The sequence below is a fragment of the Amphiura filiformis genome, chromosome 5, assembly GCF_039555335.1.
Source record: "Amphiura filiformis chromosome 5, Afil_fr2py, whole genome shotgun sequence".
NCBI lineage: Eukaryota > Metazoa > Echinodermata > Ophiuroidea > Amphilepidida > Amphiuridae > Amphiura > Amphiura filiformis.
The window spans coordinates 1,041,869-1,068,426 of record NC_092632.1 but is presented as its reverse complement, the minus strand read 5'-3'; the positions used below and the strand labels follow the sequence as shown (position 1 = coordinate 1,068,426).

Below are 26,558 nucleotides of genomic sequence, written 5' to 3'. Positions count from 1 at the left end.
AAGATGGGACCAATGCTCAACAAGTCGGTTGATATACCATGGTAACCATATCAACCTTCTCAAGGTTGGTAACATTTTAATCTTAAATTTTTAATTTTTCAATTTTAATTTCAATACAATTTCTGCAAGCAATCAAGAAATTGGTTTGTCATTTGTGTATAAAATTTGATAGATTGAGCCCATATTTATTGGTCGAGCTATAGCAACAATATAAGTTTGTTTCAAATAAAATCATGTGATTCATGCTTTATAATTGTTTTTCTAACATATAAGGCATAATGTTGTGATTGCCCGAGTCATCCTTTTTAAGTCATAAACCATGAAAATCGAGCCATTGAAACTACATAACAACATTCTTTGCCATTAATCTCAAAATGCACTAAGTGTGACTTAACCCAAGTATGTGAATTAACTATTATAATTACATAAAGATAAAAAATTAACTATTATAATCCCAGTCAAATTTGTTGGAACACTTTGACTTGGGTAGTTCAAATGTGCTCCTCTCCCCATATTCAATGTGTCAATCATAATGAAAATCCTGTTTTACAGAAGTGTTGTACCACCTCTTGACTAGGACTGTAGTTCCTACATGTAACCTGTTTCAAAAACACTGTTGTCACCTTACTTATTAACATGTACAATATAGCAATACCCTGATATCCAGAATGTAGATTGGTCATCACAATGGGGGCAGGAGAAAATACATACTATATCACATGTTTCTACATAGTACTGAATTAACTAATCAGGGCTCAAAATACCTTTTGCCTATTCTGCCTTCTCATAGAGCCCCTGATTGGTTAATTATATGATATAATCATCTCAGTAACCAATCAAAATAGAGCTTTTAGAAATGTTGGCAATTTTCAGCTTAATCCCCTTCAGCCCAGCTATCTATTCTTAACATATCTCTGATTGGCTCAATATGAGATATAGCCCTCCTTGTGACCAATCAAAATAGTTCTTAGAGGCAGATAATTTAGCTAGCAGTTGCCGTAGGGTTAAATTACCCTTAGCCCCCTCATGTATTTTGAGCCCTGATACTTAATACTGCTGACTCCATCCATCTTTAAATCACCTGGCTGTGCTCAGAAGCCTCTGATGAGTATTCCCAGGTCAGTAATGCTCCGCTGATGTGAAAGTTCAGCGATCTTATTTCCACACAAGTTTACAGAAGCCTGTCTAGTGTATTCCCAGATAAGTAATGCGTCCCTGTCCTGGAGGTTCAGCGATCTTACGATTCCTAGCTGCAGTATATCCACGCATGTATCCAGTAATTAAGTCTACATGTATACCTATTTTTTACATCACCTGGTTGTGTTTAGAAGCCTTTGTCTTGTGTATTCCCATATGAGTAATGCTCCACTCACATGGACATTCAGCGATCTTACGATTCCTAGCTGTGGTATTTCCACGCATGTATCCAGTAACTGAATTAAGTTTACATGTATGCCTATATTTTTACATCACCTGGTTGTGTTTAGAAGTCTTTGTCTTGTGTATTCCCATATGAGTAATGCTCCACTCACATGGACATTTAACGATCTTACGATTCCTAGCTGTGGTATCTCCACGCATGTATCCAGTAATTGAATCAAGTCTACAGGTATGCCAGCTCTCTCATTTCTGTAAGTCACATAAGTAATAAGGAAAAATTAACTCCAGGAAAATTCTACATTGTAACATAGACACTGCAAAAGAATATCCTAATCAAAAACAGGTATGTCATGATTAGAACCAGCAGCTATCCAATAGCTGCTGCTTTTAGCGTGGATTTAAGACCATTTCATTAAAATCGGTCAAAAAATTCTATACAAAAGTATGTTTTCATAGATCACAATTTGGGTATTTTGGGGGAAAAACTACATTCCTTTTATTTACAGCCTGTTGCACAGTTACAACAATTATTTTTTACTCTAGTGTGAAACTTACCCTAGCAACAGAAGTGTTCTTTCTGGAAAGCAGTATTCGGTGAGATTCTTACTGTTAGCTGTCTGCTCTACACCAACTAATGTGTACCCATCATGCCTCATGGTTTCCAAGTACTTCCTCAGGTCATTGGGTTTCACCTATGAGACAAAGAGATTAAAGTATTTACTAAATATATTAAATGCATGGATTGTGATATGTGACCAAAATGGCACTAGGGGCCGTTTCAAACATACTTGCGATCTGCTGAAACAAAGGCTTATTCAACCACTTGCTGAAGCAGAACACCCTTAAATGTTTGCCTTTCTAGAACAAGCACAGATGTGCTACTGAAGTGGGCCAATGGCCAAAGTGAAAGCAATCTAATAAAGACAAAATCAGACATCAAAAATGAAGAAAAATTAAAAGTATGCAAGGTGTATGGATTTCAACTGGAATAGCTGATTACACATCATCTCGTCAACTCATTTTTCATTATTTTGTGGCTCATCCCCTTTTTAGTTTTGAGGTCTTTAATTGTACATAAAACATGATATATGAAATGCAAGTAAGTGCAGCATGACAGAGGCTTATGTGTACTCAGCTATTCCAGTTGAAATCCATACGCCCCTTGTGGAAGACATGGCCTTAATATTCCATATCGGGAGTGTGAATTTCAAATGGGATTCCCTAAATGGGTGACTCCATTTGAAATCTACACCCCATTTGTGGGAGATTAAGATCATGTCTTCAATAGGGGGACTCTTTCCATACATGAAAGCCTTTGCTTCTATAATTTTAACAAAATCTAAATACACAGGTTATCAACAGTATTTTGCGAAGGCCCTTTGCACTGCCCAATTTGGCTCTGTTTACAGTGTAAACAGTAAGTTGGTTCTGATTGGTTAATTGAATCTCGCCGAACAAGCTGGTAACATTGCGTGACGCAGGGGTTGCCTAGTTTTACGCATTGATCAGGACAGGTGGTCGGTCAGTGCGAACGGTCTTTGTAAAATACTGTAGAAGCCTACCTCTTCAACAGGCAGCCATTTTTCAGCAGTTACACTCAAATTTGTGAACTGTTTATCTTCCACATAGCGATAGCTACCAAGAACTAGCTTTGATACACCAAAGATTTCACTGGTTCTGCATAGCCCTAGAAAAATACAAAATGGGAAATTAGCTTCCAAGAACTAGCTTTGATACACCAAAGATTTCACTGGTTCTGCATAGCCCTAGAAAAATACAAAATGGGAAATTTATGAAAATAATTGGAACATGAAGATACTGGGCGATTCCATTTGAAATCCACACTCACCGTGTGGAAGATTTAGCTAAAGTCTTCCACCGAGGGAGTATGGGTTTCAAGACAATATGGGTGTCAAACAGAATAGGAGAACATGCAGATTGGAGAACTTGCAGATATACGCAATGCCATATATCCAGGGGAAGTATGAGTTTGAACAATTTAACCCTACCCAATAACATTAAAAAACAAATTCTTTGTGGAAGACTTTTCTTCCACAGGAGGAGTGTATATTGGAAATGGAAGAGCCCAATCAAGTCAAGATTGGTATTGAGTGTGTATTGGAAATGGAATAGCCCAATCAAGTCAAGATTGATATTGAGTGTGTATTGGAAATGGAATAGCCCAATCAAGTCAAGATTGGTATTGAGTGTGTATTGGAAATGGAATAGCCCAATCAAGTCAAGATTGGTATTGAGTGTGTATTGAAATGGAATAGCCCAATCAAGTCAAGATTGATATTGAGTGTGTATTGAAATGGAATAGCCCAATCAAGTCAAGATTGATATTGAGTGTGTATTGAAATGGAATAGCCCAATCAAGTCAAGATTGATATTGAGTGTGTGTATTGTGAAATGGAATAGCCCAATCAAGTCAAGATTGATATTGAGTGTGTATTGAAATGGAATAGCCCAATCAAGTCAAGATTGATATTGAGTGTGTATTGGAAATGGAATAGCCCAATCAAGTCAAGATTGATATTGAGTGTGTATTGGAAATGGAATAGCCCAATCAAGTCAAGATTGATATTGAGTGTGTATTGGAAATGGAATAGCCCAATCAAGTCAAGATTGATATTGAGTGTGTATTGAAATGGAATAGCCCAATCAAGACAAGATTGATATTGAGTGTGTATTGGAAATGGAATAGCCCAATCAAGTCAAGATTGATATTGAGTGTGTATTGGAAATGGAATAGCCCAATCAAGTCAAGATTGGTATTGAGTGTGTATTGAAATGGAATAGCCCAATCAAGTCAAGATTGATATTGAGTGTGTATTGAAATGGAATAGCCCAATCAAGTCAAGATTGATATTGAGTGTGTATTGAAATGGAATAGCCCAATCAAGTCAAGATTGGTATTGAGTGTGTATTGAAATGGAATAGCCCAATCAAGTCAAGATTGATATTGAGTGTGTATTGGAAATGGAATAGCCCAATCAAGTCAAGATTGATATTGAGTGTGTATTGGAAATGGAATAGCCCAATCAAGTCAAGATTGATATTGAGTGTGTATTGGAAATGGAATAGCCCAATCAAGACAAGATTGATATTGAGTGTGTATTGGAAATGGAATAGCCCAATCAAGTCAAGATTGATATTGAGTGTGTATTGAAATGGAATAGCCCAATCAAGTCAAGATTGATATTGAGTGTGTATTGGAAATGGAATAGCCCAATCAAGTTAAGATTGATATTGAGTGTGTATTGGAAATGGAATAGCCCAATCAAGACAAGATTGATATTGAGTGTGTATAGGAAATGGAATAGCCCAATCAAGTCAAGATTGATATTGAGTGTGTATTTGAAATGGAATAGCCCAATCAAGTCAAGATTGATATTGAGTGTGTATTGGAAATGGAATAGCCCAATCAAGTCAAGATTGATATTGAGTGTGTATTGAAATGGAATAGCCCAATCAAGTTAAGATTGATATTGAGTGTGTATTGGAAATGGAATAGCCCAATCAAGACAAGATTGATATTGAGTGTGTATTGGAAATGGAATAGCCCAATCAAGTCAAGATTGATATTGAGTGTGTATTGAAATGGAATAGCCCAATCAAGTCAAGATTGTTATTGAGTGTGTATTGGTAATGGAATAGCCCAATCAAGTCAAGATTGGTATTGAGTGTGTATTGAAATGGAATAGCCCAATCAAGTCAAGATTGATATTGAGTGTGTATTGAAATGGAATAGCCCAATCAAGTCAAGATTGATATTGAGTGTGTATTGGAAATGGAATAGCCCAATCAAGTCAAGATTGGTATTGAGTGTGTATTGGAAATGGAATAGCCCAATCAAGTCAAGATTGATATTGAGTGTGTATTGGAAATGGAATAGCCCAATCAAGTCAAGATTGATATTGAGTGTGTATTGGAAATGGAATAGCCCAATCAAGTCAAGATTGATATTGAGTGTGTATTGAAATGGAATAGCCCAATCAAGACAAGATTGATATTGAGTGTGTATTGAAATGGAATAGCCCAATCAAGTCAAGATTGATATTGAGTGTGTATTGGAAATGGAATAGCCCAATCAAGTCAAGATTGATATTGAGTGTGTATTGGAAATGGAATAGCCCAATCAAGTTAAGATTGATATTGAGTGTGTATTGGAAATGGAATAGCCCAATCAAGACAAGATTGATATTGAGTGTGTATTGGAAATGGAATAGCCCAATCAAGTCAAGATTGATATTGAGTGTGTATTGGAAATGGAATAGCCCAATCAAGTTAAGATTGATATTGAGTGTGTATTGGAAATGGAATAGCCCAATCAAGACAAGATTGATATTGAGTGTGTATTGGAAATGGAATAGCCCAATCAAGTTAAGATTGATATTGAGTGTGTATTGGAAATGGAATAGCCCAATCAAGTCAAGATTGGTATTGAGTGTGTATTGGAAATGGAATAGCCCAATCAAGTCAAGATTGGTATTGAGTGTGTATTGAAATGGAATAGCCCAATCAAGTTAAGATTGATATTGAGTGTGTATTGGAAATGGAATAGCCCAATCAAGACAAGATTGATATTGAGTGTGTATTGGAAATGGAATAGCCCAATCAAGTCAAGATTGATATTGAGTGTGTATTGGAAATGGAATAGCCCAATCAAGTCAAGATTGATATTGAGTGTGTATTGGAAATGGAATAGCCCAATCAAGTCAAGATTGGTATTGAGTGTGTATTGGAAATGGAATAGCCCAATCAAGTCAAGATTGATATTGAGTGTGTATTGAAATGGAATAGCCCAATCAAGTCAAGATTGGTATTGAGTGTGTATTGGAAATGGAATAGCCCAATCAAGTCAAGATTGATATTGAGTGTGTATTGGAAATGGAATAGCCCAATCAAGTCAAGATTGATATTGAGTGTGTATTGAAATGGAATAGCCCAATCAAGTCAAGATTGATATTGAGTGTGTATTGGAAATGGAATAGCCCAATCAAGTCAAGATTGATATTGAGTGTGTATTGGAAATGGAATAGCCCAATCAAGTCAAGATTGATATTGAGTGTGTATTGAAATGGAATAGCCCAATCAAGACAAGATTGATATTGAGTGTGTATTGGAAATGGAATAGCCCAATCAAGTCAAGATTGATATTGAGTGTGTATTGGAAATGGAATAGCCCAATCAAGTCAAGATTGATATTGAGTGTGTATTGAAATGGAATAGCCCAATCAAGTCAAGATTGATATTGAGTGTGTATTGGAAATGGAATAGCCCAATCAAGTCAAGATTGATATTGAGTGTGTATTGGAAATGGAATAGCCCAATCAAGTCAAGATTGATATTGAGTGTGTATTGGAAATGGAATAGCCCAATCAAGTCAAGATTGATATTGAGTGTGTATTGGAAATGGAATAGCCCAATCAAGTCAAGATTGATATTCAACATCTTAATTTTCGATATATTTAGTAGACAAAGAAATTGATGGAGAAAATATCTGGAAAATAAAAAACACCACACTTGACTTAAAAGAGAGAATCTATAGATCAATTGTAACACATAGGGACCAAACTATTGAACCACTAGTATCTTTGGGGCAAAAACCAAAAGTGGAATCTCAGGAAGTCAGAGCCTACAAGGGTTTGTGCATGTATCACTTAGCAACCATTATCAGCACAACAAATTGCCAAAAATAGGGTCGGTGATCCCAGATAGGTCATTTGAAGATATGGGTAGTGAACACTACACATAGTAAATTCATGTGAAAATTTTTTGCATTTTTATGAAACCTTTTTTTTTTTTTTAATTTTCAGCCAATTTTACAAGTTTACCTCAAATGACCTATGACCTCAGTATGTGATCTTGAACACCACCATGAAAGTTCTCATAATGCAGCTTTGGCTCAAGTTTGGTTGCAATTGGATGTGAACTCTTCATATAAGACCAAACAGCCTTAATTGTTGATGGACACACACACACCCCCACACACGAGGTATTTTCCTTCGAACAATTTAAAAAGCATGCACTATCAAAAATTGCAAGGAACCTGGGAACACTTTAGACCATTCCTATAATTAGCACTTTCCTGGGGTGAACATGGATATCATGCCCTTCTTGCCTCCACTTTCATTATTTTGTAATCATGTGATACCCTTCTTGTCCTTGTTTTCCTTATTTTAAGAGTATGTGATATCAATGTTCACGCTATCAATGGTAGAAAAGTGCCAATTGTAGAAATAGCCTATAAATTCCACATAATGAATGGGCAAATATGGTGATTTTGCCTTTTCAAATCTATTTCAATATACCTACCCCCAAGATTAGTAGGTTTATCTATGAGTGATGCTACCAGAATCAAACTGCCTTTATCAGAGGTCTGTTCCTTCTCTACCAACCCTTCCAGTCCTGGGATATCTTTTGATGGGGTAATCTTTTTCTGTACATCCTTCTCAAGAAGCTCCAACTCCATTGTATTTGATGATGCTATAAATGAAAAATATAAGCATGTCAGGATTGTAATTGACGAACGATGCAATTGCTAATCGCAGAAGTTCAGTTAGCAAAATTTCATTTAAAGCTGATCTATGGTACCCCTCCTGTGGGACCTGCAATGGAGGACCACAAACATACTTTTGACACACCCTGTATGTTTAATACTACCATTAAACAAGGGACGTAGCCTAAAATACAAATTATCATTGTTTCTAGTCCACTCAAGCAATATGCAACAGGGACCATCCCTCATTGCAAGTATGTCCTTAAATTCTGTTTTGAGGTGATGGGGAATACCATCATAGGCCTACATCTACATATTCTCCTTCACATATGTGATGCGATCAAGCAAAATCAATCGGAACTCGGATATATTGATTTTTAGATATAGCCAAACAAAGGGAATATTTCTGTTTCTTTCCTTTTGTTTTGGAAACTCTTCAATTGCTCATATCTTTGGAACTGGTTGCTCAATTACAATGGACTTTTCTGCAAAATGCAGCTTTGTAAATGCTTTTTACTATCCTATATGAAACTGAAAATTTAATATATCCGAGTTCCGACTGATTTTGCTTGATCACATCACAAATATGCACACATATATACACCCACATGTGTACACATTGAAAATTAATAAAGTACTGTATGATTGCCTTACCCTTAGTATTATATTGCACCTGTGCCAGTCTATGTTGCTCTAGTGTTGTCCTAGCATTATATAACATCAATGGTATATCTGATTCACACCAAAACCTCTTACTCTCATGCTCAAATACTGATGGTGGCAGCAACTCTTCTTCTACTACATACGACATGGCTGGCAGGGTGTAGAATATTGTCTGTAAACAAGACAAATGTTTCCATTATATGACACATGAGCCTCACAATAACAGTAATGCACCATATTAATGGCTCAGCCAGGGCTGTCAACTTTTCAGAGAAATTGTGGAGGGGCGTACCAGGACGGATATATATTGTTTGGAGACTAAAATGTGTTGTCAATTTTTTTCGCCACTGCACTCAAGAATCTAAAAAGGGGGTAGGGAATAAACCTTTTGACAGCGCATGAAATTTTACTACCTTAGCATGAGAAAGTGCCCCAAAGCATGGGACTCACACTGAATGCGCGAGAGTTGACAGCCCTGGCTCAGCGGCAGAAACAAGTACTCTTTTACATAGCTGCTGTATGTATGCTTTCTTGTGAGTATTTCTGCAGCTAAGCCATCAATACAAGCAATGCATGCCCTTTATATTACTTACTACACAGATTTACTATAGTGCAAAACACTGAAAGTGCTTTAATATTTCAAGTACTTTTCTTGCATTCTCTTATTGCACAGTGTTGTTATTGGCTTCCATCGTTTTGTGAGCGGGGAAGAGGGAATCGTTTTCATATGTGAAGTCATCAAATTACCAGAAGTGTCTTCCTAGATTCGAGTGAGTTTTATGCTTGCTACCTACCTCAATGCTGTAGTCTTCTACAGGATGGAAATGAATGGCAAAGAAGTACTGGTCTATCTTTTCCTTTAATCTCATTAGAGTACTACAGAAACAAGAGAAAAGCATATGATATCCTTCATTATCATGACAGATAAATACCTTTGGCAATGCATACAATCATCATCATCATCAGTCAGCTGCGGAGTTATTGTGTGGAAGATTTTGGAATTTCAACCAAATTTATTAATTTAAATTATTTCAGATCCATAAATTTTCATCAATAAAAAGTGAAAAAGTTGTGGAAGATTTTGGAATTCCAATCAAAATTGTACAATTTTAGGCGAGATTGTGTAAAATTCAACTGGATTTTATAAATTTCATCAATTTTCAACTGAAATTTACCATACAACTGCATCTAGCAAAAGATTTCCAACTGGATTCAATTTGAAAACAACTTCAGTACAGAGTGTGCAATTAGACAAAATCATTTTGCTCTACATATTTATCTAACCTTATTTTCTGACTGGCTATTCAAGTGCTTTTAAAGCCTTATAGGCATAGATTAAAGAGTGCTCCAACAGGCAGAGTCTCTGAGCTTTATATGCACTGAGAATTCTCACATATTTATGAAGGCCGATCATTTGATCGACAGTGTCTAACAAATCATGCACATTGCACATGTTGTGTGACTTTGCGTTAACATGATTACATGCATGAGCATTAGACTAATTCCAATCAGCTGTCTACACTTCGCATGTACTGTCATGCTTCGTAGTGACGACTGATTATCTTACAGCCCAAATCATGACGGACTTCTGAAAACTATTCAATGCGACTTTGGTTATGCGCCAGTGGCGACTGACTAGCGGCGCCCGTGTACCAGCGTCGCTGTACCGCCGCCACAGTGACAAGATCGCGCTCTGAACTTCTAAAACAACAAACTCGGTCAAAAGGTCAATTTGGACACAACTGCGCACGCTCTATGCCACAGGAATCCTGTTGCAAAATCCGTCACTTTTTTTCCACGTAGTTTTCTCAGTCGTCAATCCAGATGGTTGACGACTGAGGGCAGCAGTCTACATGAGCATTGCATGCCTTCATGTTTATGCGAAAAACTGCAAAAATGCGACATGTGTGAAGCAGTTCCGTATGTCACACTTCATGGAACAATTGGCCTTCATTAACAGATGATGCTGGGACTTTGCCAGTTGGTGAATAGCCTATACTTTACTAGCATATGCTTATGAGGATATCATCATATTTCTCACCTGTGATTTTGTGTGAACTGCATACAAGCTGTCACTGCTGGGAATGCTGTCAACACTTTGGTTAATCCTTGATCACTGCAGTCCTTCCATAGCTTATACAAAGCTAACTGACCATGGGTACGCAATGATTGAGGTTGGGCAAGGCTCCATGGCATCACTATGGGGATTGCCTTCATGTAGAATGCCTCCTGTAATCAAATTGAACATTTGGGATTATCAACACCAGCATAACATTTAGTATGTTTGTCTGAAATAATTCCAGTCCAACAATCTTCATCCAGCCCTGTTTCATACATACCTTTTTGTTAGACGGCAGAATGATTTTCAAAAGAAAACATCTTACTTTGGTGCTCTGAAGCATTGCAAGCAAGGATATTTTCATGCTCTGAAACACTGAAAAAATATCTCCTTGTTCTGTACAGCACTGTAATTTTCAAATGCAATATTTGCAGTGTTTTCACCTTCTATAAGTAATATATGTGCTCAAATGTTAGCACCCTGGACGTACTGCAGAATTACATGTTATTTACTCATCCAACCAATGGTTGGTCCTCATGGCGTGATACAAGACATGAATACATGTAGCACAATTGAGATTAGGGCTTTCACTAACAGCATTACTCTTCGTGTAAGGCTAGAAACAGCAAAAATTACATTTCTGTTGTTATTAAACAAGCTTAAACACATTTTCACTGCTTCTCATTGGTATAAGGCACACACTGGCTCTCTGGATGTGTTAGATAGAAACACATATTCCATATGGAAGAACAGGGGACACTTCAATTTCCCTATGAATATGGACCCAGGGTTAAGAAGAAACAAACAGGTAACACTACTGCTGAAATCAAGATGATGACATACCCTTTGATGGCCAGCTTACCTTGAGTTCAGTTGTGGGCTGAATAGCTGCAAGGTGAGATGCTACTATCAACAGAGGACATATGTTGCCTTTATTTGTATCAAACAGCTGAAACAGGAAATGAAAACAATGTCAAATATTACTAGTAATTTGAATGTGGGAGATTCATTATACTGGGAGATCCATTATACTATAACATTAATTATGACAATTAAGTAATAATGCTTTAAGATGGACATAAAAAACAACAACAAATTTTACATAATTATGTGCTTGGTTTTCACTGGCATGGTGAGATCACCAAATAATAATTTGTATCATCATCTTGATTTTCAAGAGCCAAATGTCACAATAATTAAGCACAAGTATTGTGACATTATTATCATAATTCCTAGGAATCAACAAAAAATTGATATAAAAAGCAAGGTCAAGTGATTTTACTCATTTACAAAAACCTCTGCTTCCCAACCCACAAAATGTACAGTTTTATATTATGGGATCTGGACATTTAAAAATCCATAGTGTCCTATGTGTTTTTACACACTCATAACAGTGTTCAAAGTCCATCTTAAGGTGATATAATACCCTGATTTTCATCAGTACCCATCTTCTTTTTTTTGTTGCAAATTTATGAAGTATATAAATATGTTCATCATCTCATGTCCTGAACTTATAAAATATCTCTACATACAAAGTGGTTTTAAACCATTTTAGAAAATCATTTTAGCCCTATATATTTTTTTGTTTACTGTATCCTGGTAACTGAGATGTGTGTTTCATAACAAACCATAATTTATTCTATTGAACATGTCCAAGTAGAATACATGAATAGAATACATTAAATCCTTTGTTATACTATCTATAGAAATGTACTCACTGATTATAACACTGAATAAATTAAATAGGCCTAATCTCTTCCACATAGACAATTTAATACTACATGATGTATGCATCTTCTATAATGTGTTGTTAGGAAAAGAGATTAAAAAAGGCTATATAAGGTCATCAAAGGTCAGGTTATAGGTCAATTGGTTCAGGTCAAATTCAGGCATCAATTTTGAATACATGTGATAGTCTGTGATATCATACATGTCATAATGAGGCATCAATTTTGATATTTTGTCTGTTACTGGATATATAATGGAAATGTGTGAGGTGGATATACTAAAATACCTTGGGATGTAAATGGTGAGTACAATTTAGATTGCCTAGTTGAGATGGATTGGGCAAATAAATATAAAATAGTTACCAAAATCACAAAAATGAAGCTTAAGGAAAACTACCTAATATGGTGGTATAGGTGACAAAAAATACAATCTTTTTCAACACTGCTGTAGTGTGGTTGTGGTAACCTGTTACCTATGGCTTAATTAAGTTTCAGTGACATAGTGTTGCAAGTTCAAAATACAAAATATAGCTCAACATTGAAAATAGGAGCATTTTAACCAGTTCGTTTTTTTATAGTTGTGGAGCACCAAGTTCATGAAGTCATAAAGAATAGTCCCAAACAAAAATGTTTGGTAGACTCATAACCGGTGCGATCTTACCTTTCCGATGTTGATTAAGATACTTCTTGCATCGATCCCGAGATGCGGAAAAAACCAATAGTCATTTTGTCCCACATAAATGAATAAATAACAAAACCCCCCGATCCCCCGAGTGGACTCACCCATCCGGTGACGTCACACACGATAATCATCCCTTATCCGACTTGGGCAGCACCTACTCGGCCAAACTTGTAGGGGGCGGCCGGGGTACGATAATCAACATAGGAAAGGTAAGATCGCACCGGTTATGAGTCTACCAAACATTTTTGTTTGGGACTAGACTAACCGGTGCGATCTTACCTTTCCGATGTTGATTAAGATACTTCTTGCATCAACATCTGAAAGATCGATCTAGCAAGTAACCGACGGATGGAGGTACAAGATTGGCCAGCATCTGATAAGGATCGGGAGTGGGTAGCATGGTAATCGCGAGGTCAAACTATTTCCCCCCCTCACGGCCGGAAACAGAAAGACTACGTGAACAGACAAAAACCCTGAACTGAAAGTGCAGTGGTTAAGAATAGAAACACTGGTTCTTACCATGTTGGAATTCTGATTGTCCGCAAAACACCTGATACCCAACCACCATGTTATCTCCCCAGAACAGCCCTGGTGAACTTATCGCCTGGTCGTTGGTTTACGTTTTGTAGTAAACCGTGGAAAAGGACGACGGGTTCTTCCAGGACACAGCCTGACAAATCTCTTCAATGGGGACCCCCCTATGGTAGGCCCACGATGATGAGATAGATCTGGTTGAGTGGGCCTTGGGCGGCGTCTTTGTCGCCCCGAGTCCACTCAACACCTGGACCAGCCACCGTGCCAGAGTCTGCTTAGCGGCTGGACCGTGCGGTTCTGCGTGGGTGATAAATAAGCGGTCATGAGCCCCTCTTAAGGTTTGTGTTCGGCCAAGGTAGTGCTGTAGCGCCCTCACGGGCACCACAACCTGTCTTCGGCTATTGATGAACCCTGCCCAATACTGGGTAGGAAGAGGGGCGAGTGTCGGAATGTACTTCGCTCATTTTTTGCAAGGAAATCCGGGCGAAGAAACAGCGTCGCTCCGTTGTTAGTAAATACGGAGGCTGACTTTGAGACTGCGTGCAACTCCGAGCAGCGCCGTCCCGAAGCCAACGCCAGAAGAAAGGCCGCCTTAAGAGTGACGTATTTAAGGGTCGCTTTTGACAGGGGCTCAAAAGGGGGACCCTTAATATACTCCAAGACTGTGTTGAGGTCCCATGGAGGGACCACCTTCCTTTCGGCGGCGCTTTCGTTGAACATACCGTCGAGAAGAAGACTTAGGGACCCATCTGAATTGATAGTCGACCCGTCTTCAAATCCCGATGAATCGAGAGAATGGCTGACTTATAGTTGGCTATCGCTGCCTGCTGAAGTCCTGACCTGAACTTTTCTGTCAGAAAATCTGCCACTAGAGGCACAGGGGCTCTAGTGGGAGATGTATTCTCTCATCGCACCATGCGTAGTAGGGAATAAACGCTGACTATACGTGGAGGGTAGACTCGTCTACCCCGGCGATGAGAGAAGCAGCTTCTGATGAAAAGCCTCCCTCCGCCGCACGTTCCTGATAAGGGCCATGCAGCTAACTGCAGGTGCTCTAGTGGTAGACTTGGTACCTCTCCTCCGGGCATCCGGAGTAGATTTGGTAACTCGGTGCCGCTAGTAGATCCACCATCGGTCGAAACCACAGGTGTTTCGGCCAGGACGGTGCTATCAGAATGACGTTGCAATCCTCCCTCCCGATCTTGGTCACCACCCTTGCGAGCAGTGAGATCGGGGAAAGCGTAAGCAGTCATTCCTCCCCAGACTCCGGACAGAGCGTCCACGGCGAATGCCTGTGGGTCTGCGACCCTCGAGCAGTACACCGGCAGCTGATGATTTCGATGAGATGCGAACAAATCTATCGAGGGGTGGTACATCACCTCGAAGATCGTCTGGGCGACCTGCGGAGCAAGGGACCATTCTGTAGGTCCCGACACCTTTCCTCGTGACAGATCGTCCGCGAGGATGTTGGTGTCTCCCGCTATGTGCATCGCTCTCAACGTAATCTGCCTGGCCTTGCACCACCCTATCAGGCGTAGTGCGTGCAGGCACAACCGTGGTGACCTGGTGCCCCTTGTCTGTTGAGGTAGGCCACCACGGTTGTGTTGTCTGTTTGGACAACGATATGAGATCCCACGATCACCTTCTCGAAATGCTGGAGAGTTCTCTCCACTGCCCAAAGTTCGAGAAGGTTGATATGGAACTCCGTCTCCGTGGCCGACCATAGGCCCGAGACTGAGTCCCCGTGGATGTGGCCCCCCCAGCCCAGCTTTGACTGACACCTTGAGTCAAATTGGGCTGATGGGTCCACCACCAGAGTTCCTCTCGCGCGCGATCTCCGACATCGAACCGCGAGGGATATTGGGTGACGACTGGGCCTGTAAAAGGCTAGAAGGTGTAGTTGTATAGGCCTCATGTGAAAGCGGCAGTGCGGTGCACGAGGTCTACCATACTGGCCATAAGGCCCAAAACCTTCCTCCATGCCACAGCGGGTGCTCCCTCTGACTCGGCCAAGAGTCGGGCACACCTCGCCATGTTCGTCACCCTCTCGGGTGAGGGCGCCCGCGATCCCCTCCTTGAGGTTGATCTGGGCCCCTAAGAATAGTGGTGTCTCGTCGGGACCAAATTGGATTTCTTGGCGTTGATCAGAAATCCCAGGTCCGCACCGTCACGGACTACTAACTCCACGAGACACTGTGTCTCCAGTGGGGTGCGTCCGTAAATGACCCAATCGTCCAGGTAGCAACACATGTTGACTCCCCTGCGCTTCAGGTACGCTGCCACCGCCCTGACCAGGAGTGTAAACACTCTGGGGGAGGTGGACAAGCCGAATGGCAGGCATCGAAACTGGTAAGTTTGACCCTGTACCTTGAAACGTGAAACCTCTGATCTTGAGGTGCGATCGGAACATGCAGATATGCGTCCGAGAGATCTAGCGATGCCGCCCACATACCCTTGATGGGGCAGGCTAGCACCGGCGAGTCTCCATTCTGAACCTCTTGGGCCTGATGAACTCGTTCAACGGCTTGAGGTTCAGAATGGGCCTCAATCGCCGGTCTTCTTTGGAGCCAGAAAAAAGTGCTCCAAAACCCCTTGGTGAAAGGGGGGTAGACCGGGACAATCGCTTGCTTCGTGAGAAGCTGAGTGACCTCTGACAGTAGTGCCCGCTGGGGGCCGTCTGGCGGCACTACCGTGGACCTCTGAATCGTGCAGGCGCACGAGGGGTGGCTGGTAAATTCCAGCCTGTAACCCCCACTGACCACTGACAATACCCAGGCGCCCGGTGAGATGGCATGCCATCTCTGGGCGTAATGCAATCAGCGGCCGCCCACAGGGGAATCCCTGTGGAAGTCCAAACCTGCCGGCATGGACTGTCGACCGCCCGTGCCCTCAGGACCGATCTGGTTTGCCACCCTTAGAAGAACGGCTCTTCTTAGGGGCTTGCCATCTGATCCAGCACTACTCTTGCGCTTCCCAGTTTTTTGGGAGGTGCTGGAGTAGCCTCGGGCTCGGTGTAGTCTGTGGTGCGCGTCCTGCTGAAGCCGGAGCTGGCGCTGAAGAACGCTTAGAAGACTTCTTCTTCTTGTGCTTCTTCTTCGCCTTACTGCCCTTCCCCTTGGTCAGGGCAGCCTCTGACTTCTTCAGAGTGCTCTCATTGGTGGCCTTCTTTGCCCGGTCCTCTACCGTAGCGCAAAGGCCTGTCCAAAGAGTAGCCCCTGTCCCACCGAGTCTGACTTCTTCATTGCTTCAGCAAAGTCGGAGCCGTAAGTTGACTGGAGGGACAGACAGGCATTCTCCCGGCGGCGAGATGACATCCTATGGGCTAGGCCCATAGAACTCTCGTTGAGGTTAGCTGTTAGCACCGCTAACAGATTAACCTCGCGGAAGAGTTCGGCGTTGCCCGTGGTCGTTCGCTACCTTCCTACCGAGGTGCTCGGCAAGCGTGGTAGCGACGCTAGAGACTCTGATAGCGGCGTGCTCGCTTATCGATGAGCTTTAGCTCCTCCTCCCACTGGGGGAGAGCGACCCGTCGCCTTGGCCGCTAGCGGCAGGCGCTAGCAACGCGTCTGGATCCATGTCAGGGACCCTGAGGTAGGTTTCGTAGTCCTCCTGCGAAACACGCAGTGGAAGCGTGCAAGCACGCGGCGTCGAAGCTCCAGCGAGCCTGACAGCCCTCTGAAACCTACCCTTGAGGTCCGCCCGGGAATGCAAGTGCGGCGACCCTTGTGTGGACGCGCTAGCTGGGCATCCTACTGAAAAGATGCCCTGGTCCTCCTGAACGGACTCCTCCTGAGAGAAAGCCAGGCCCAAACCTTGGGCCACACGGCTCATCACCTCAGCGGTGTCCGCAGGCAGACCATTGCTAGCGAGTTCCTCACGGGGAAGCGGGGGAAGGATACCTGAAGCTACCTGCACAGCCTCATCAGACTGTGAGTCGCTACTGGTTTCATCTTCCGACTCCTTTCCCTCGCCTTCAGACTCTGACTCACTCTCTGATGAGGAAGAGATCTGACGACGGGCATCTGAAGGTGGACAGGGAGGTGTCGCCACCGTGTGGCTAGCCAACTGAACACCAGCAGAAGAGGAGTACTCCGCCAGACCCCGAGATGCTAGCCATAGCACCCGGGATCCGCGCGCTCTCGCTGCTGTCGCCCTAGCCATAGCAGCGTGCGGCCTACCCTGAGCTGTATCAGGGTTAGCCACTCGCCGCCCAGCCTGGGTAACAGCTGGTGGTACTGCTTACCCATCGCTAGGCGGCACTTGCCACGGTGCTAGACCGTGGAAGAAACCACCCTGCGGCGGATACCACGGGGCATACCCTGTCGGTAGCTGACCCTGAAAGGATCCGCCACCAGGGAAACCCCATGGAACGCAGTACCAGTACCGCCTCCCCTGTTGCCACAGAGACTGTGGCAACCAGGACGAGTACTGCGGTACCTGCGTGGTTGTAGCGTAGGTGCCCGGTAGGGCTCCCGGCTGCGTACCACTGTACCCATGCCTCACAGCGTTCCCCGCTAGAGGATCAAGCCGTGTGTATGGGTACCCCGCTATACTGGCTGTCCCTTGGCTACAAGGAGCTTGCCTAGTATCACGGGTAGCTGAGCGTGTATACCCTCGATCAGTCACCTCGCTACCTGAATAGGCAGTATCAATCAATGGAGCCATGCTCCGCTGAATAGATAGTGATCGATCATAAGAGGGTAATCGACCCATTGACTGTAATGGATCACCCACGCTCTGCTGGCTCTCGAGGACATAAGTGGGTTGTTGATCAGCCAGGCTGTTCAAACTACCTACTCTAACCTCTTGAGCCTCGCCCAAGGTCGCTGTGTGTGGCGGACCACTCACGGCAGCTATGGGCGCGTGCATAGTGGCTACCACTGAAGTCGAGCCGTAGCTCGTCTCGGTAGCTGCCACCGTTTGCACTTGGGTCGCTGTCCCGTGAGAGACTGCGAGCCCAACCCCGTATAGCCGATAGCCAGTCCCGGAGGACAGCCGGCAGCCATTCCAAGGCCCAGGGCATCACTCGGCGGTCCCGCCATGGAACGCTGCCGTGTGACAACCCCAGTTGGTTCTGCTAAGACTACACCCGGCGTTAGCCCGGTATCGTCTCTGCTAAACCCATGCACGTTTTCATTCGACCCTTGCGGGGAACGAAAGGCGTGCTGCGTGCCGTGGATCAACCCAGGCAAGCCCGGGGTTCCACTGGCACGCTGCGTGCTACAGACCGGCCGAGGCAAGCCCGGAGGTCCGTTCGCACGCTGTATGCTAGGATTCAACCCAGGCAAGCCCGGGGTACCCTTGGCATACTGTCCGTCGCCGGCTACTTCGCGGGTGCTAGACCCGCTGTTCATCAGCAATAGACGGGTGTCCACCTGCAAGAAACTCGCTAGAGATCTCACTGGTAGACTGGTACTCGCCTGTTAGGGCAAGTACCGCCCTGCTGCCTGCTACTAGCTTAGAGCGTTAAGTCAGTGCTTTAAGCTGGCTGCTAGGCCTTCGGGCTCGCTAGCAGTCCCCGGAGGGTCCGCCTGCTTGCCCGGGGCCGGAGCCCCAGAGGTTACCTTAGCGTGGCCCTTGCCGGCCGCGCTAGTACCTACCATATCAATCTTACCTGTAGGCTTCTGTTTCTTGGTCTTCGTTTTCTGTCTGTGTCGAAGACCCAAACGAGCGCTACTTTCTAAATCCTCGAAGTGGATGTCCGATAAGCCTATGCAAAAGGAAGCACACTTATTTGATTTAGAGCAATCCCTGTGGGTGTAGCAGAGTGGATGCGGGTCCCACTCTGCCACAAGGGAAGGGCATGATTGACAAGGCCTGGACATTGTAGTAATCGGGGAGCGTATAGCACTACCCCCCCGAACACAAGCTCAAGCCCAATAAACAGACCCACACGCACAGTGGCTGACGCTGATGTAGTGGTATGATATAAAAATATATGTACAAAGGGATGAAAAACTGAAAACCTTTTGGTATAGATTTGTCAGGCTGGTCCTTCGAAACCCACGAACTCTTAGCAGTAACTCGTCATCAGACGCGTACTGAAAGATATAACGATAGAGCACACCATAAACATAGCGATAATCACTCACCATACATGTATACACAGTACTGTACAAACATCTATTGTAACTTACTAGTCTGCTATAGTTGTTTTACGTGAGAACAAAAATAAAATGGCGTCCTAAGGGCGGCCATTTTGAAACGCGTGTCCCGTATATGAACGGAAACACTCATACAAGCTAAGTTTTGGATCGTTTTTGTCACTTTTCTAGCGAAAATGTCGTCAAAACTATCTCCCTAGCGTACTATACTGGTTGGTTTTTACCTCAGGTGTAACAAACAAACTGTATATCTCGTCCTTTGGTTCGTAATGATACTTAGCGTTGGTAAAGAAAAATCCACACGCCTATCTCATCTAGAAACCAAGGAGGATAAGGATGATTATCGTGTGTGGCGTCACCGGATGGGTGAGTCCACTGGGATCGGGTTTTTTTGTTATTTATTCATTTATGTGGGACAAAATGATTATTGGTTTTTCCGCATCTCGGGATCGATGCAAGAAGTATCTTAATCAACATCGGAAGCGGTAAGATCGACCGGTGTACTGAGTCATCAGGGACCACTTATTCCCATTTTACATATCAACATTATTTCCCTAATGTGTTAGCAACACATATCCAAAATTTTAACGAAATCCGTTGATAGTAAGCTTTCCAAAATGAAGTGAATTTAAAACATTAGTGATGTACCACTTTTTGGCTTATACCATTAGAAGCATGTACGCATCATTGATACTGATGCCACCAATTGAACGAGAAGATTTGCCCCTTCATTTTGCATACCACTTTGTCCAATTTCTTTTTCTCATTTCTTCACAAAATGCAAAAAATGCAAAAAAATGCAATGGGTGTAGTACCCCTTAAAGCATTATTACTTAATTCCGTTTTTAAAATAAATAATTTGAAATGCTTGCTGTCGTTAAATATCTCAATTTATGCTTATGTCTTAATTTCTATGATATTGTATCATTATTTATCTTAATCATATTTATGTCTATGAAATTGTTGAATGGTTAATAAGCTCTTATTAAATGGTCCTCATGATCGTGGGGGCAATGCTGAGTCTAAATCATTGCTTTGTTGTGTTTTTCCTGATGTCTTGAGACAATTTATCAATTATGACGTGTGATTTTGTTACTCACCACATGTAAATCCTCCCATAGCTTGGAATGTAGAACAGGAAATTTATGGAGCAGTTTTATCAGCACCCATTCCATCAAGTAGCGCACTGAAGTCTGGTTTTCTGCTACTAGGTATGTCATGACCATATCATATAATCTCTCTGATACATCCTGAAATCAAATTAATGTGTCACAAATGTAGTATAAAGCTTCTCAAGCTTGAAACCACATTTGGTCTATTGTTATTTCATACACTCTTAGATAGTGAGAACCAATAAGAGCAAAGGTTAGAAAAATGAGAATGTGTAATGCACTGGCCTGCACTCCACATAATACGCACAGTACTTTTCGGACAAGTTCATTTTCTTGCGGATTGATGCACAACTTTGTTTCAAAAATAGCAAAAATCATGGGATTTTTTTCTCATGTATGAAATAGATTAATAAATGTGTATCACTTTGAGCTTGTACGTGTGCATTATTGTGTACAATTTCACTCCCAATGAGTGATACGCATTTATCAACCTATAAATACATCATTTACATGATGAATATGCAAATTAAAATGCTCACATACCTCATGAATATATGACATCAACATTAAGGCAGTCTGCCAAGCTCTCTGTTTCTTCCTGTGTATCATTGAGTTGATTATATAGGGTTTCTTCACTGGAGCATTCTCCTGGTCCTGTATCACAATACCAAACAAAAACACCTTAATCATAAGAATATGCATCATTTACCTTCCCCAACAAAGTCAACATATTGACTGCAACCCTAAACCCTGCAAAAATAGAATTGTTTGATATCCATATTGGGGAAAACGTATTTTGTTGTTGTCTTCCTAAGGATCACAGTAATACAGGAGGGTTAGAACACAAGTGGGAGGTTAGCCAAATCTCTGACAGCCTTACCGATTATGTAACAAACATTACCCTATAACAAAATAATAGAGGACACAGTGAAATTGGGCTATTCCAGTTAAAATCCATACACCTCCTATGGAAGACATGACCTTAATCTCCCATGCAAGTGTAGATTTTAAACAGGAGTCGGAGTCAACCATTCAGGTAACCCCATTCGAAATTCACACTCACAGTGTGGAAGATTAAGGTTGTCTTCCATGGGGGTGTATGGATTTCAACTGGAATAGCCCATTGCATCTGCCAATTGCTACATAATTACCTTTTGAAGTAGTGCAATCACAAAGTTGCAAAGATAGGTGATTAAGTCTTCTCTGTGGCTGGTACCCAGTTTCAACAGAAAGTTTACAACTGTTGCTCGTACAACACCACTGTCTTTGTTCCCTCTGAAATATAAATAAACATAGTGGTAAAATTATTAGGTCATGATGGGTGACATTATAAGATTTACCTAGTAGTTTATCAAGGATGCGTGTAGCTGGTGAAAAAAAAAACTGAAAATGTGCGCGCAAAGGGATCACACTGAGCCCTTGGAAAACTTACAAAGCTGGTTTATAACAAAATCCATGATTTCTTCTGTAGCTTTTCACTTGTGACTTTTAAAGAATGTTGCATACACACACTTGGGGATGTAAAAATGGAAGGATATTCTATAAAATCATACAAAACTCTTTACTATCTAGTGTGACACAAAAGCTACAAAATAAATAAATGAAATAAAATAAATGGGGTGGACATGTTGGCAAGTGCAAAAGAACTCAGCTAAGGAGTGTTGGCAGACAAACATATCAAGGACTCTGTGCCACGCTGTTTAATGTCCATTTTGAGAAAATTGTGTTAAAAACATTCCGACCTCTTAGGCCTCTGTAATATAAGGCTACATTTCACTGGTGTGTGGCTTTATTGGGGTTGAAATGGGCACAAGTCTTTGATGTCACTGGAAAGCACATTATTATCTGAACATTTTGGCACAAAAATCTCACTTTCACCAAAAATGGAGATGAGGCCATGTCACGCTGAGCCCTCGAAATCACCCGGGAGGCAAATATTAATAACCAAATACCTGTACATACCTGGCTAATAGGTGGTCCTTAATTACTGCCAACTGGTCTAGAGTTAGGAAGTAGGCAGCCACTTCTGTCATCATTCTGAAATTACATCAAAAAACACATTTACATGATATCATCTAACTCTGTTGTCTTCAATTTGTGGTGAATTGTACAATGGTGGTACTTCCTCCTGCCTATATCAAAATATATTCAATTCCTTCACTTTGCAAAACCAATTATGTATCAGCACCACATTTCTACCCAAAAGATAGGATTGATAATAAAAATAAGATTTGGGAGATAAAGCATACGACACAAAAGTGACATATATCTGGCTTTATTTTTATGCAGTTGTTTGTTTGGCCAGTTTGATAAAACCACAAATGTAACTCTGATAATATGCAAGTTTAATCATGAACAGCCACATATGCACTGATGCTTAATGAATTACTTCAAAATCTGATATTTTAAAACCATGACTTAATAATAGACTAAGGTCACAGAGAAACAAGTACCCTCACAAAAACAACCTTTGCTAGGACACACCCTTACCTTGCACCCTTGTTGCATATCGATCCAAATAAGCAAGCATCCAGTAATAATTCCCTATGTTCTGTCACTCCAGTCACAACTTGTAAGGCACCTCCCTCAGAGCTAACCAGCATGTCTGCCCATGTTGTACAGATGTGACTCATTAAGATGTTGACCATGCCATGCCTACCATTTCCAAGCTCAAATATCTTCTCTTTATACTGCAAACAATTGATAAACAAACATTTGATATGTTTTATATACTTGTTTTAATACAACTTCAGTTGTGCATACTGCAATAATGGTAGAGTATTTGCACTAAGCCTATGACATGAGTCCATTAACAAGAGTGTACCGTGACGACATGGCCCCTGTAATCTATCGCCTCATAGACAACACCCAGAAACCAATGAAATTTAGCACTTGCTATAGTTTGATCAGCTCATAATCGACGGGCCTTATAACATTGCAGATTAATATCAATATATTTTGTTTCAAGAACTGTCTTTTGATATCTCGCCAGAAACATCTCAATTAATCAATTTTGTACAATATTTTGTCTACTATCTTTAACATGCACATTATGGACCAGATAGGTAAACTATATCTCTTTTAATGTGGGTCTACACTGCGGCATAGTTGTAAAAGCCAAACAATAGTTAAACCATGCCCACTGACTAAGAATTGTGTCACAACATTCATGCTGTGACTGAGTGAAATTTGTACTGTGCTGTAACCCAAAGAAAAGCCATATTGACATGGATTTAATATCCAGTAAAGATTGCAGGTTTCTAACAATTCCAATCCTCTTGGTGATTTTCTCAGTTGAAACTCCCATCAATTGAGAATGTGTTTTTAAACTTCAGTACAAACAAATCGCCATTTTTTTTCTTACCACTAAATCTTGATACAATGTATATTGTCATTTTGTACTGACCTTATTGATAGTCTCAGTTAGATTAGACTCTGTCCCAGGTTGTAAGAAACAGTTCTGAAATGTCAGTTTGACAAAGGCTTTGTAGACTGGCCAAAAGTCTAAGCTCCTCCATTTGTCTTGTACTATACACCAGCTTGCTTCAATCACATCCACACAGATCTCACTATTTGATGACACTACCTGCAGACAGAAGCCAATGCAAACAGAAAAAGATGCTTTGAAATGAAAATATGACCACCCCAATTCTTCTACAGGAACTGTAATCATCAGTGTCTATTTCACTACTCCTGGACAAAAGCATCAGAGTCCTATGTATGGGCTGGAACTTTTGGTCACAACTTGAACAAGTTAGCTGTGTTAATAATATATTTGCCTTTTAAAATGTGTATTGTGCATACTGCGTGCACAATGTATGAGCATGCTCTATGCTCAAACAACTAGTTGAACAAGTTAGCTGTGTTAATAATATATTTGCCTTTTAAAATGTGTATTGTGCATACTGCTAGAGCTTAAGCATCTATGCAATAGTGTGCATGTCATTCTATATCAATACACAATGTTACCAGCCACCTTTTCACCAATTATAAGCTGAACAAACTCTACCTACCTGTTGTGTCACCATTGTTGCACATTGTATCATTGGTAAAGCATCACTCCCTGACACAAGTTGTAAATCCATCACACTCATCTCCAAAATGTTCAACAAATCAATATCCTCAGATTCGTTCACATCATTCAACCTAGTCTCCAGCACCAGACAGATACAGCTCCATTTACACTGAAGCAATTGAGATTGGATCCTTCCCCAGTCTTGGGAAGAGACTACTGTTCCATTTTGTGGAGGAGGCAGGGTCTTGATTGGAATAGCCTGGATGGATAGTAGAGAGCTTAGCTTCATAGATTTAGGGCTAAACAAACTTGAAGTTGTCCCTGATGAGGAGGATGATAGAGTACACAGCCATAACAGGATTTTGCTACAGATGACTATCTTGCCTTGCATTTCAATAGACGTCTGAAAACAAACACACAAACAAAGAGGAAGCAGCTTGTTAGCTCACAATAGAGGTAATCAGTGTGACGTCATATAACGCCATCTTGTGGGTACACGCTGCAATAGTCATTCGATCTACATGGGCCATGCATGAACAGCAAATTACCGCGTTGACACATGATAACAGTTGCGTGGCAAGTTGCGCACCCACAAGATGACGAAAGGCTGACAGCCTCTATAAATGTCATTATAATAGCAATTGAAATCGGGTCTAATTTATCAGTACCCAAAACAAAGAGGGCCCTCTGGCCAAATGCTCATGAAATCACTGCAGACCCACTAATAATGTCACCCTGTTCCTGCAAGGCACAATACATTTTTACAATCACATTGGCATGACATCATAAATACTTCTTCAGGTTTATGTCCAACACTTCCATAAAACCCTGAAATAGAAACTTTTGACCTTATTTTTCCATACCTTTGACAAGCGTTCTTATAATATCCGACCCAAGGTCTCAAATGACCCTTCAACATTTTGGCTAATTTGTAGTCCCAACAATTCTTTTACTTAATTTCTGCAAAATACCAAGTTTATTGAAATGTAGGCTACATAATTAGCTTTATCGATCATATTGTAACAAAACTCAGTTTGAAACAAGCAGATGCCACTCCCTCTTTGCTAAAAACCAGGAAAACTAAAAACCAGGCAACAACAATTTGGGCAAGTTTGGTATTTTATCCATGTGTTGACCTTTTGCTGACCCCTATGTGCTTAGAGTCACTATTAAATTTGGGAACATCTTGAATGTGTTTTAGGAATAATGTTTTGAACTACTGGATGAATAATCTACGCCAAGATAAAAAAAAAGTGTTTTAGGACCATTTACGGAATCTAAATAAGTTGGTTTTGGTTAGACCTAGGGGACACAAAGTTCACACTTACCATCTGTATTTTGTCATCATTCAGCATATTGAGTGTTGCTTTGCTGAGTTCCTCCTTGGTATTCCTTAAGGATGCAGACACCTGTTGATATGACCTGGATGTACGGTCAGAGAGTCTTGGGTACCAGAATGTGTAGATTGAATCCAATGTGGACAGGTAGAAATGCAATCTCGTCATGTCTCTGGTCTAAATGGCAAAATACAAATGACAAATATTACAGGTCTTGCCAGTCACCAGAATATGGTGCACAAAATATGAAAGTGTGGCACTAATTGGTGATTAAAGTCAGGTCTATTGCAAAAACAAGTTTATCTCTATTCGAAGAGAATAATTATTACATTACATGTTGACACTTGTTGCAAATTTTTTATGCGTATTTCTCCTGAAAAAAGAGAAATTGTGTGGGTAAATTCGGGCTTGTAAGTGTTCTTCCCTCATTTGAAGCGAAA

The 26,558-nt window shown here is 41.4% G+C and overlaps 1 protein-coding gene across 1 annotated transcript in view; it reads right to left on the bottom strand.

The window, feature by feature from the left end:
- Positions 1 to 394: 394 nt before the first annotated feature.
- LOC140151721 (probable methyltransferase TARBP1) overlaps positions 395 to 26,558 on the bottom strand; it is a 47,347-nt gene continuing 21,183 nt past the window's right edge. The window contains exons 11-26 of the mRNA XM_072174059.1: positions 26,110 to 26,295; positions 24,780 to 25,184; positions 24,173 to 24,352; positions 23,257 to 23,456; positions 22,729 to 22,803; positions 21,918 to 22,041; positions 21,310 to 21,420; positions 20,755 to 20,904; positions 11,470 to 11,556; positions 10,590 to 10,777; positions 9,343 to 9,424; positions 8,540 to 8,720; positions 7,702 to 7,872; positions 2,943 to 3,067; positions 1,936 to 2,072; positions 395 to 1,629 (exon numbers count right to left, since the gene is read on the bottom strand). Of these exons, the coding sequence (XP_072030160.1) occupies positions 1,470 to 1,629; positions 1,936 to 2,072; positions 2,943 to 3,067; positions 7,702 to 7,872; positions 8,540 to 8,720; positions 9,343 to 9,424; positions 10,590 to 10,777; positions 11,470 to 11,556; positions 20,755 to 20,904; positions 21,310 to 21,420; positions 21,918 to 22,041; positions 22,729 to 22,803; positions 23,257 to 23,456; positions 24,173 to 24,352; positions 24,780 to 25,184; positions 26,110 to 26,295 (2,562 nt within the window). The 3' untranslated portion in view covers positions 395 to 1,469. The remainder of the gene's footprint in view (positions 1,630 to 1,935; positions 2,073 to 2,942; positions 3,068 to 7,701; positions 7,873 to 8,539; positions 8,721 to 9,342; positions 9,425 to 10,589; positions 10,778 to 11,469; positions 11,557 to 20,754; positions 20,905 to 21,309; positions 21,421 to 21,917; positions 22,042 to 22,728; positions 22,804 to 23,256; positions 23,457 to 24,172; positions 24,353 to 24,779; positions 25,185 to 26,109; positions 26,296 to 26,558) is intronic.